Source organism: Phodopus roborovskii, unplaced genomic scaffold (assembly GCF_943737965.1).
Source record: "Phodopus roborovskii unplaced genomic scaffold, PHOROB, whole genome shotgun sequence".
In the NCBI taxonomy this organism is placed as follows: domain Eukaryota; kingdom Metazoa; phylum Chordata; class Mammalia; order Rodentia; family Cricetidae; genus Phodopus; species Phodopus roborovskii.
The window spans coordinates 29,035,746-29,048,500 of record NW_026126511.1 but is presented as its reverse complement, the minus strand read 5'-3'; the positions used below and the strand labels follow the sequence as shown (position 1 = coordinate 29,048,500).

Sequence of the window (12,755 nt, the reverse complement as noted above, 5' to 3'; positions counted from 1 at the left end):
AGAAATCTATCATCTATTCATCCTAAAGTGTCCTGTAACCATGACCACTCCCAGAAAGATAATCCCTAACGTAGGATCTTTAAGTCAAGGGGAAAAATATTTCCCAGAAACCTATCAAACCTGCCCACCAGATTATAATGGACAACTTGAACCACATGTCCACATGCTATGAAGTTTTAAAAAAAAAAAAAAAAAAAAGTTAGTTTGCCACTGTCGGTTCCTAAATATGACCTGGCTAGTAAAATTTTAATAATTCTTGATTGCAAAAATTCAGTATAACTATTTAGCAACCTAAACGTAAATGTGGTGTTGTAAATAAGTTTAATGATATTTTTTCTTCTATTTTAAAAAGTAATTTTGTTAGACTTCCTAGGGTTACTATTTGAAAGCATGATTTTTCTTTTTTAAAATTTTTGTATTATTACTTATTTGTGAATGGATAGGGGTGAGTTAGGGTTCAAGGGTATGATACATTGCATCTGTGAATATCAAAGGACCACTGGGACTCAAGTTCTCAGGCTTGGCAGCAAATGCATTTTTACCCACTGAGCCATTTTGCTCACTTCCCACAGCATCTTTAAATCAATTGCAGATAAATATGAGTTTCAAAAAATACTTAAGTTTACTCACAAAAAAAAAATTCAAAGCAAATTTATACTAGAAAAATCTTAATAAACATATGCCTGCAGCAAATGTCTTGATCTCTGTAAAGAGACCTGTGGTGATGCTAAACAGACGGCTATGGTTCACAACCTATAAAATCTGAGTCCTATAGGGATTCTGCCTTTCAGTAACATTTCCACAATCATTAACATATATAAAATGTAGGACAAAAAATGCAACACTAACAAATTGTGCTTCTACTGGCAGAGAAGAAGTGAGTGGCTGGTCAGCTTGAACTTTGCCTAATGTTAATCACCGATCAAATTATTCAGGATGCGCCTAGGAAAAGCCACGATATTCTATGCACTAATTAAGTGAGTTAATGCTTCACTCACTCTAGATAACTAATCTTTTACAGTCCTGATCATTTAATTACCTCATTCTTTTACATAAATTCCCCTAAGTTCAAAATGATTAAGGACTAAAGTTGCAAGTCAGTGAATGAAAGCATAACTCAAATAGACTTACCTTTACAATGTTCAAGTGGAGTTGATCTTGTCTTGTAAGTCTTTATTTTCTCTAATTCCAGAATTAAAATGCATTTATACACAGGGTTTTCTAAGCCCACTGTAACTTGTACTACTTATGCTATAAGATTATATCTAATAAATTTAGGCCTGTTATGTTTAAATGTTCTTAACAGTTGTCTTCCCTAGCTACCCCACCTGACACAATTCACCTACCCTGCTTTGGATTTTGTACATTGTATTTCACAAGTTTTACCTATGTGTTGTATTTAAGTTATATGTGGGCCAAGTGGTTCCTTAGCACACAATGACAAGTGTACTTTGGTAGCCATCTCTATTTCTAGAATCTTGGTTAACAAATACAAAAAAGGCACTATCAAATAAATGTCTTTTTTAAAAATGTGTTATATGATCCTTTTCTCTATATTTATTATGATGAATTTGATATAACAGTATAGTGTGCTATAATGATTTCAATCACAAGAATAAGCAAATAAGGAAAGCTAAACTGCTAATACCACAGATGTAGTCACCTGTGCAAATGTTTTCAAAACGGAACAGACAACTGAACGGTAATAGAATGCCTGTATAACACAGAAGTTGATATTTTACAGGTAGAAAAAATAGTTGAAAAATCAAACAAGTAAATTAAGATGCCAATCCCAAAAGACAAAACTCTCTCTCTCTCTCTCTCTCTCTCTCTCTCTCTCTCTCTCTCTCTCTCTCTCTCTCTCTCTCTCTCTCTCTACCTCTCTGCTAAATGACAACTACATATCTTTAAGGGGCAAAAGCCACTGATATCAGAATCACACCATCAGAATATAGACCTTATCTATACCAGACTAGAAAAGGCATACTATTCATTGTGATTTTTGATTTCTACAACTGAGGATGAGGCTGCTAAAACATGAGATATGTTTAAAAATTAAACATCATTTCAGTCTTTCTTCCAAAAGAAATAGCTGAGTTACAGGATATCTACCAGATAGACAGAGATGAGGTATAAATAACTTATGTTCTTACAGTCTGGCCTTTGGTTAAAAGTATCCAGTAAAAACCAGTGTGATAAGGAACTTCTTTGTAATCAAATTACAAACTCTCTGTTGCCCTCCTGTCATAGTTCATGTCAGTTGTCAGCTTAACACACTTGGGAAAGAGGGACCTTTGCTTGAGGAAGTGTCTCTATCAGATTGACCTGTGTGATTATCTTTACAGTATTTTCATTATTGTTAATAGATGGCAGGCCCAGTCCACTGTGGGCAATATCATACTTGGGCACTTGGGTTTGGGCTAAATAAGAAAGCAGGCAGATCAATCCATGGAGAGTAAGCCAGTAAGCAGCAACCTCTATGGTCTCTGTTTCAGGACCTACCTCCAGGTCCCTGCCTTAGAACTTGGAAACTGAAATAAACTCTTTCTGCCCCTAGTTGGTCATTGCCAATGTTTTATTACAGTTAAAACAAAGCACTACCATTTTATATTTTTCATCCAATCCCCATTTTTCACAACTTCTATCAAGCTCTTTTGTTTCTCAATAAAGTAAATACAAGAGATTCTGTGTGACAATCAGTTTCTTACACTTAGTCATTATTTCTGCTCCATTTCATCTTTCCCTGGGAAAATTGGTCACTATGGGGAGGTATAATTCTTAACAATAGTGACATTTGTAATGTGCTACAAGATGATCTTACCCATAGGAAAATGCACACTATGGAAAGGATTATTGTCAAACCTAACTTAGATAGGTAGAGGAAACTATCTCAAAGAGATCTTTAGTAAAAATACAATCTTCATTTATAAGTGACACTGGAAATCACTGACCATTTTAATTCACTAATGAGACAGGGTCTCAGAACACATCACTGTGTTTCTTAGCATGTGAGGCTGCCCAAAACCCAAAACACACCCCACCCCCAAAAAAAAGTTAAGAGAATAATATGGGAACTATCGTAAGCTAATTTATTATAATACTTGTTTCTAATTATGCATTCAAAAGCCTTCTGATTGCAGTTTTGCACAAGCCTAAGCACTTCATTAGACAAATGCATTGTTTTCCACACTGCATGTTGCAGCATTATTTTTCAACCTGACAGCTTTACTTACTGTCTTAGAAGCAGTATTAATGTACTGCATCACCATTTCTTTTTTGGTACTGAAGTCCTTTTCCCGCAATGGTGCCTTTTTATCTTCATTTAAATTCATATCTTCCTGGAAAACACAATTAAAATGCCTGATTTTAGAATCTAAGTAGAGCAGCAGTTCGACATACACTCTATGAAACAGAAAAATCAATAATTTGTGACTAAAGCAGCATTAATTGTTTTGCAATGATCTACACATGGTTCTGCCTGAAGGAAGGAGAGCTGGGTAGACAGAAAGCATTCTAGATCATTTAACAGGTAAAACGCTTACCAGAAAAGCTTTAAATTCACAGCAGGCTATTAAAATTATATTCACATCACTATAGATAATTAGACAGTTGCAGATTTCTGCCTTTCATAAGGTCATTAGGATTCAAAATTTCAATATATTTATTTATTTTACAACAGCTGCACCTGAAGCGATTTTGTACTGTTTTAAAGGGATAATCTACATACTATAAAAATAAAAAGTAAATAAACCACCACCTTCCAGGATAGCTACAAGCATATGCATAATACCAGATCCCTAATAACAATGCAAGAAAATGGCATAACATTCTAAGTTTTCATCCTTTCTGTCTATCCCTATCAAAAATATTAAGTAGTTAATTTACCAGATGGTCTAAATAACACAAAAGTTGACTTTCTGAATGAATACAAGAGTTTGTGAATTGGAACAAGATAAAAGTCTAAAATTTCTTAAAGGTTCTAAGCATCCTACATTTTGCTGCAAGATTAATTATGACTACAAATCCAAATAACCACATAAGCATATGAATTCCATAAATTTCTTAAAGAGGCTGTTGTGGTAAACGATGGGAGGCTGAGGAAAGACAAAAGGACTGGTGAGGGAGAACAGCATCAATAATTTCCACACATAAGATGATGTACAAAACAGCTGTATGTATATACATTCTAGATCTACTACAAATGAATACATAAAAATCAGGACTTCAAATCACCTATGCAACTCAGCAAGCGAAATTCCTCTCAAGAATGATACATTCATTCTTCAATGAAGATCATTCATTTATTTGATACCAAATAATCAAATAGCTTTGCTATAACAATTTTTTTCATTTCATCTTAATAGAAATAGTTACACAGGATAGGTATCTGAGCACCAGGGAGGTTGAGGCAGGAAGATCATCAGTTCAAGGTCAGATATATAGAAAGACCATACAGAAAGACCCTAGAGAAAGGGAAATGGGAAACAGGGAGAGAGGTGATCAATTTTGAGATCTTAGAGCTTCCAGTTTGACAGAATGACAAAAGAAAGTTAATTAGTAACATCCCTTCTTGGTCTACTTTAAAAAAAGAGCCTAAGAATAGAACAATTTATTTGCTTCATTCCCCAGCCCACCTCCTCTAAGCTAGTGTTTCTCAATAGCCTTTAACCTCACCTATAATTTTGAGGGGACAGCAAGATGGTTCAGAGTCTTGCTTCCAAGCCTGACAATCTGAGCTCAGAAACTAGCATGGCGGAGAAAACTAACTCTCCACTACTCCCCACACATGCATTCATTTACACACATGCATCATTTTTTATGTGTATATATTGAAAAATTCTTAAATTTTTGAAATTCCTGGAGACACTTGATTGTGGCAGTGACCAGTCAAAAAGACAAATCATAAGAAACATTCCTCAATTAATCCTATAGAACAAAAAAAGGAGGTTGATGTAAAGAGATGTCCCTTTAAACATAGCTAAGTTTCTAATAGAGCTTGCTATGCAAACCTGGAGGCAAGAACTACCCAATCATTTGAAAGCCCAGAACATCAAAAGGCAAAAGAAAGGTGAACACCCTCTATCAAGCGAGTACCCTTTTTTCCTGATCTTGGGTCTGCAACCTAGTAAGTCTGGAAATTGGGTCCATGTCTACTCTAGTTCTACACTCCAGGTTCTCAGTACTGGGCCTTGCACTGGGAACCACTAACCTCTCTCATTCTCTACGTCCAGAAGGTCTGTGCTGGGAATGAGGTGCCATGATTCGGTAAGACAATTCCCATAATAATGACCCTCACATATGCCAGTCTAGCTATTAGTATCCCCTCTAGTTCAGTGATCTGGAGACCCTTGCCTTATGCAGAATTACACTTGTGTTAGGGCAGTCTCACTGCTTTCCTCCGGTTTATGCCAACTTTCTTAAGTATGGCAGTCATCTTCCTGAGAAATTTGAGATGACAGAATCCCAATACCCTGTTCTGTTCAAAGGGAGAAGGGAACAGAGGAAGAAAATTGTACTTACTTAACTTCCCAACACACAGCAAAGCCTGATACAGCACCCTTAGGCATATGACTACACCCAACAAGTTATTATTCTCTATACATTTCAGGGGGAAAGTGCATTGCAAAGAAAAACAAGGAGAGATGGAGAAAAAAAAATAATCATATGGAAGTACATAATGCAGGACTTTTAAAATAGATTTTCTATCCATAGAAAAGTGTTAACAAGGAAAACTCCTGAAGCAACAACACCCAGCACTGAGAAGTAATGATGTCCCCGAAAAATACATAGAAAATTTTGTCCTAGAAAATGCACATCTACGTTTTGTGTTAAAATTTCAGAGAGATTAGGCCTCTCAGATGACTATCTAGAAAATGAGCAAGGGCAGATAAGGAAAGATAGAATGAACAAGACATCAATTTTCGTATTTCTTAGATCATATTCTCTTAAAAGAATCAAGTCTCCATCTTCTTAGCTGAGCTTCCATAAAGACAGTGAGTGAGTAGCAGCTGACCAAATGTGGCAGATGATTCAGACAATCTCAGGATAAGGGAAGAGGGGAAAACAGAACAATATCAACAGTGCAATGCCTCTTGAATGTAAATTTGCAACACAGTCTGGACCACCTGGAGAAGCCAACCTCAACACCCTCAGGTTGGCCAGGACTGGGAGATAGGACTTGGGGGTGGGGGGATGATACCTGAAGAACATAATAAAAAAATCACCTAGAGGATCCTCATCACCTCAGGTACACATTTGCCACCCTAGAGAAACACAGATGTGGTGGATGGAGCACCAACCAAAACCACAGTGACATCTAAAACTAATTTCTTTCATTAAAATGAGACTTCTAATATAACTAAAAATTAAAAAGAACTCATATAGATTGCCTAAATGAGCAATATAAATCATTATGGATTAACCAATTCTTCCTTCCAAATTTAATATGTGATACCTCCTGCATTGTAAATAAAGGCAGAAAATGGTAGCATAACTATAGATCTCTTACAGCCCCAATATGGCAGCTAACATCAATGCATTATTTCATCAAATATGTATTAAAACTAAAAGTACTGAATAGAAACTGCACAGAAGACATAATTACAAGGCTGATAAGTAATTTGCTACAATTGTGCAAAGCTCCTGTTAATAAAAGAAAAAATAGTAACTTTACAGAAAACAAAACCTGAAGACTCCACCTTCCAAAACAGCCCAGGCTAATACCACCAGAGACGTCAACGTGACATATTCCCTGATAATGATATACTGGGAAGGATATATCAACTCTATGAGAGTCTTCCCAAAGCATTTTCAATCTAATTTCAGGGAAGGACATAGGGGAAAAGAAAAATCAGACAAACTCAAATTGAGAGCACTTTAGAAAATAAGGAGGATTCTTCAAAAGTGTCAGTCATAAAGATAAGGACCTGACACTGAATGGAACAGACAAGGGGACAAAATGCAAACTGTGACTGGATCCTGGACATGAAAGAGGGGTGGCAGGAAATACAGTCTATAGCATAGTTAGCAGCATTAATTCTGTGAATTCACTCAATAACTGTAGATATTCAATAACTGTCCAAATATTATAGATATGGACACAAGGAAATGCTGAGTGAAGGACACATAAGAACTCTCTACTATTTATGTAAATCTCCTCTAAGTTTTAAGTTGAAAATAACAAGATGTTTGAAAGGCACAAGTAAAGTACTTTAATAACATATTTTAATGAACAATTTGGCAAAAACATGGGGGTAATGTAAAACAGCCATTTAAAAAGAAAAAAAGAACACTGAAATCCTCTATAATTACCAAATCAGCACATGAGCTGGCTGGGTGGAAAGAAGAAACAAAGACAAACGGAAGGCTCCTGTGAAAACTTCAAACACAGGTACCCAAACTCCATGCAAAACTCAGGGCCCAAGTACCCTTAGCCTTTCCCCAAACACAAAGCCCAAGGTTTCGACCAGTTGCTACTTCTTCTGACTTGCAGCCTGTTCTGTGAGCTGTGTATGTGGCCTCTTCTCCAAGCAACCTTTCCACAAAAGACTCCTCAAACTACTTTGATCTGAAGAAAGAAATGGCTGAGTCAGGCCCCATATTAAGGATTTATAAGCACCATTTTATTTTTGAGAATATCTCTCTGTCGATAAAGTTCAGGGAGAATTCTTCCTGTTGACTATGACCCTGCAACGTGGACCTGAACTCTCATCCATCTAGTCTGCCATGCTTGTATGTATGTACATACATATGTGTGTACATACATACACACACACATACATACATACATACACACATACACACATACATACATACATACATACACACATACATACACACATACATACACACATACATACACACACATACATACATACATACACACATACATACACACATACATACACACATACATACACACACATACATACATACATACATACATACATACATACATATTGGTGTCTACATAAAGTTCATTACCTGAGGTTTGGTACTCTCTCTATGACCCACCCTTATGCTGCCATAACCCAAGCAGACACCCGATAGCACATGCTTTGCCATCACGCACCAAGGCCCTGAATGTCACTGGCTTTCTTGCCACCAGCAAGCTTCACTTTCCTCAGCCCCCATCCTCAAGGTCACAGCTGGTCCTTTTCACCATCTAAAAGCTGCCCCCACTTAAATACTAGCTCCACACTCCTGCCTCTGACCTCCATCTTCCATCTTCCAACTCTACTTGCTTGCAAACCTTTTTCTTTATCTCAGTGAAATCTCCACACTCCAGTACTTTCTGTGTTCATACAGACCAGCTCTCCCATCAACAACCTCTACGTTCATTAGAATTCCCACTTGTTGATGGCCCCACACCACACCACATGCATGGGAGAGCCAGACCCTATGGCAAAGATCTAGGAGAGCAGGCTCCACACCTTGACTGAGGGGAGAGGCTACAGTGGCCCAGACCTACATCCTGGGCTTTCAATTGGCCCACCCTAACATCTACCACATGTATGACCTGCCTGAGTTCACGAAGGAACTATTTCTCAGGATCTCCACGACTCTGGGCAACAGCAGGATATTGAAAAGGAGCTTTGGTGAGGGTCCAGTAATGATGGCGTGCCACAGCACTTGAATCAAACCAATGATTCAATGTAATAAACATTTTGTGGGTGGGGCTGATTGAACAAAAGGATATACTGTGTGAGACACCAAAGCACCCAATGCCATTAGGATGAATAAAGAAGTGTTGGAAAGATGAGGAGCAAAGTGGTTTTCTTGTGTAAGTTTTGCTTTGTTTTTGATTGATTTGGGAGGGTTCCTTTGGAGCAGGGGAAACATTGCAGGGGTCAGTAGGGGATATGAATTCCTACTTGTCTCTCCTTTGAACAATCTCTTAGGTACATATTTTTAACACTGTTGCTTTACTCCATGTGACTTCCTTTTGTAATATAGTTTGCTGCATAATGGATAGTCATCATTGAACACTTTTTAGATGCACAAATAAAACTTCTTGTACAGAATTTGCCAATCCTACTTTACAACAATCATAAGATGAGGGTAAAATTCTAGAACACGGCACAGGAGTCAATATATTTGCAAGCCTAGCCTAGAGTGTTGGCAACTGCTACTCCTAAAGAATCTTGAGTGCCTCCAGACAACAGGGAAATAACTTCAACAGCAAAGTCAGCTCTTCAAGTCATGCTAAAAAGGCGACAGGCTGAAACTCATCATGCCTGCAAAGGAGCAGAACCTCCAGACACCCAGAACCTCAGTGACATTCAATCAAGATCAGTGTGTGACTAAGCACTCACTGTCCAACAGCACCTGTGCAGGCTGAATGAGACTGAGACTCCACCCAAAAGTCACTAAGTTTCTGCTTTGCCTGGTGCAAAACTATGCCTTGTACATTTGACAAAGGTACTGAATGGATAGGGGCAGGCCCAGCCTGGAAACCAAATCAAGCCAGTAGCAGCTGAGACACTCCAAAAGAATTTCTCTATCACTTGGATAAGACCAGAGGGTCCTATATGCCAAAGCTTCACCATTTTTGCTGTTTTTTAGACACACTAACTCCATCACATGCTGGTAAAATATTGGCACAAAGTAAATATTTCGACACTATCTTCAACAAAACTGAGAAACAAAGACGTAAACTTAATATATGAGCATATTTAGACTGTAAAGAGCAATTGAATAGAGAGTAGCAAACAGAGAGTGGGCATTTTTTCAACTGAATTACAAATGTTAGACTCAATATTTTCATTCATGAATGTAGATTTTACAAGACAGCATACTCATTAAATTTACATACATCAAGTTGAGTGGGATAGTTAACACCATGGAGTGTCAGATTAAATTTAAAGTGATTGACTATTTAAGCACTGGGCAAATACATACAAGAAGCTAGTTGAAGATGGTCAGGTGTGAGGGACTTCTGCCAGAAGAAGCACTTGCAAGGCAGAAGCATGGCAACAGTCACAAAAAGGATACTGGAAAGACATTATCATCATTGATCGATACATTTGTAGGAATCAATGAGAACAGCGGAGGATTAAAAAATGAACACAGAAACAGCAAAACCAAACACTAATTCTTCAGTCAATGGATATCACTGGATTTCAATAGTGTTTGTGTATTGTTTCAGAGGTTGAAGCTAAAATAATCACTCTTTCTTACAAATTATTTATTAGTATTATATCACTACTGCCACAAATTGGCTAAACACCTTAAGAGGGGGTGCTCATGACACCCTAATTATCTGTCTTGCAACTGTGAAACTCAGCATTCTAAGAGCATAATTTTACCAAATACCTTCAAAATGTATGACTCTATTCTTAAGCACATTTGCACTTCTTCTCCACACCATACAATATCAATTGATCTTTCTAGTGTTTACCTCCACACTGAGGTATTTTCATTACCATGAATCGGTTTCATGCCAAACTGAAAAAAAAAAAAAAAAGATTCCATGGTCTTATTCCAATCCTAACTAAACCTACGAATCTTTGGCAATAGAGTAATGTTTGTTTAGCTTGGGTTTATATATAAATAGAAAAGTGAAAGATAAACATTAGCAAGAATCTGAGCTGCAGAAATGACTCAGTCAATAAAGTGTTTGCTACACTGCATGATGACCTGTAATGGGTCCCCAGCACCCATGTCAGATGCCAGACATAGGGTCATGTGCTCGCAACCATAGCAAAGAAAAGACCAAAACTGGAGGATGCCTGAGGCTAACTGGACTGAAAACAGTAACATTCCAGGTCCCAGATGGAGATTCTGTATCAAGTAATAACATACATGCATCCCACAGAATGACATCTAACTTCCACACAGACACGATTACACATGCACACATATGCAGGTACACCTCCAGTTATGCATACACTGAAATGGAATATGAAATAAAATAGAATGGAAATGCTAGCAAGAATCTGCAACTTAGAATTAACTTTATTACTACTTTACTATACTCTGTTTTCAGTGCACAAAATTATAAATAAGCTTCTTTTTTCTTTTGTCTATCAATTTTAAATGTGTGTGAACAGTATAAATCAATGATTCTCAACCTGTGGGTTGCAACCCCTTAAGGGTCACATATCAGATATTTACATTCAACTCATAGCATTAGCCAAATGATGAAATAATTTTATGATTGAGGATCACCTCAACATGAACAACTGGATTAAAGGGGAACAGCATTAGGAAGGTTAAAACCACTGTGGTTTACATTGTAAACTAGCTCAATTACAAACTAAATCACAAATAGTCTTCATGCCAATATCAAGCAACAATAAAGAAAAACAATTAAGTACCACTTTTATTTTATAAACTCTAATTTTAGTGGAACAAGCAAGAATTTTAATCCAAGGTGATTCTGAAGTGTAATTTATTAGGAAATAATGCCTAGCCAGACTACCAAGAATATTCAGAGTCATCCACCACAACAGACACCCTTTACATAATCATTTGGGTAAGAGCACCATCATTCATTAAAAAGTGACTCATTCACTTACTTCGAAACTTTCATAAAAACTGGACATTTCCTCATAAACTACATAATGCAATTAAATAGTTACTTAACCTTAGGCTGACTTTCCCACAGGACAAAACTGATATAGAGAAGGGGGTCTTTGTAGATGTAAGAGAATGCTCTGGCAAACTTCTAAGTGGAGAATGGACATCACACATTTAAACATTACCATAATGGTTATCCTCTCAAAATGCCTCTCTGTGATCATTTTATTGGTGCCATAAAGTGCCAACAAGTTTCCTAAGCCGTTCACTTTCTCAAGTTCACTGCTGAACACAGCCATTATATTCTGGCACAAGCAAAACATGAATCAACCTGATAGACACACACACACACACACACTACTGTTTCCTGTTCCTCTTTTTCCTCATATCTAGATTTTATGTAAGCCACTCTTAAACCACCATTGCTTTGGTTTTTGATTTCTACCCAATTGAGAAGCACAGGATGACAACTTATAGATCAGACAAAGCCAAAGCATTCCCAAAGAAACTCTCCCACATTTTCTGGTAATCATAAATACACTTTTTGTTGTGAAATAAAACATGCTTGTGAAATGCAAAAAAAAAAAATTATTCTGTAAAGAATACTCGTATTTGATAGAACTGCTGATGGCGAAATATGGCAATTACAGATTGGATAAAAAAGATCCTTTCTGGTCCTTTGTATTAAAAGTTCTAATGACCACCAAAACAGGCTAAAGCTGACTAAAGGAATAGCTGTGACTTAGTTCATTAACAGCAAGAATAAAAACGAAAATGTCATTACCGTGTACACACAGAATGACAGTTCCAATCCTCTTCTGGTTATATAGAAACCACGGTATCATTTGGGGGTCCTTAGTATCATTAATAAAAGAATTTTAAAATGGATTCAGAAAAGTTTGAGGACAATTTTGTTAGCGTCTGAGATAAAAAGTCCAAGCACAATCAATCCATCCATAAGTCTTGACTGCTTCCTGGGGGAGGAGGAAGAAGAAAGCTGTGCCTTCCTCAGGCAGGTTCGGCAAAGGAGGTCAGCAAACAGCAATCTGCCAGGAGAGGAAGGCTCTGAAGAAAAGGAATAAGGGCAAAGCAGAGTTCCTCTGCTTTTCTCTGTTCCTCAGAGCATAGCCTCCTTTTTCCTTTTACCTCTTTGTCATTTCATACACTGGCCACAATCCCTGCCCACTTTCCCTGGGACTCCAAGCCTTCCACGCCTCGCCATCTTGCTGCCTTTC

At 37.3% G+C, this 12,755-nt stretch overlaps 1 protein-coding gene across 1 annotated transcript in view; it reads right to left on the bottom strand.

Annotated features, from left to right (window-relative positions):
- Positions 1–12,755, bottom strand: part of Diaph3 (diaphanous related formin 3) — a 435,882-nt gene that overhangs the window by 367,032 nt on the left and 56,095 nt on the right. The window contains exon 4 of the mRNA XM_051195312.1: positions 3,234–3,338. Within this exon, the coding sequence (XP_051051269.1) occupies positions 3,234–3,338 (105 nt within the window). The remainder of the gene's footprint in view (positions 1–3,233; positions 3,339–12,755) is intronic.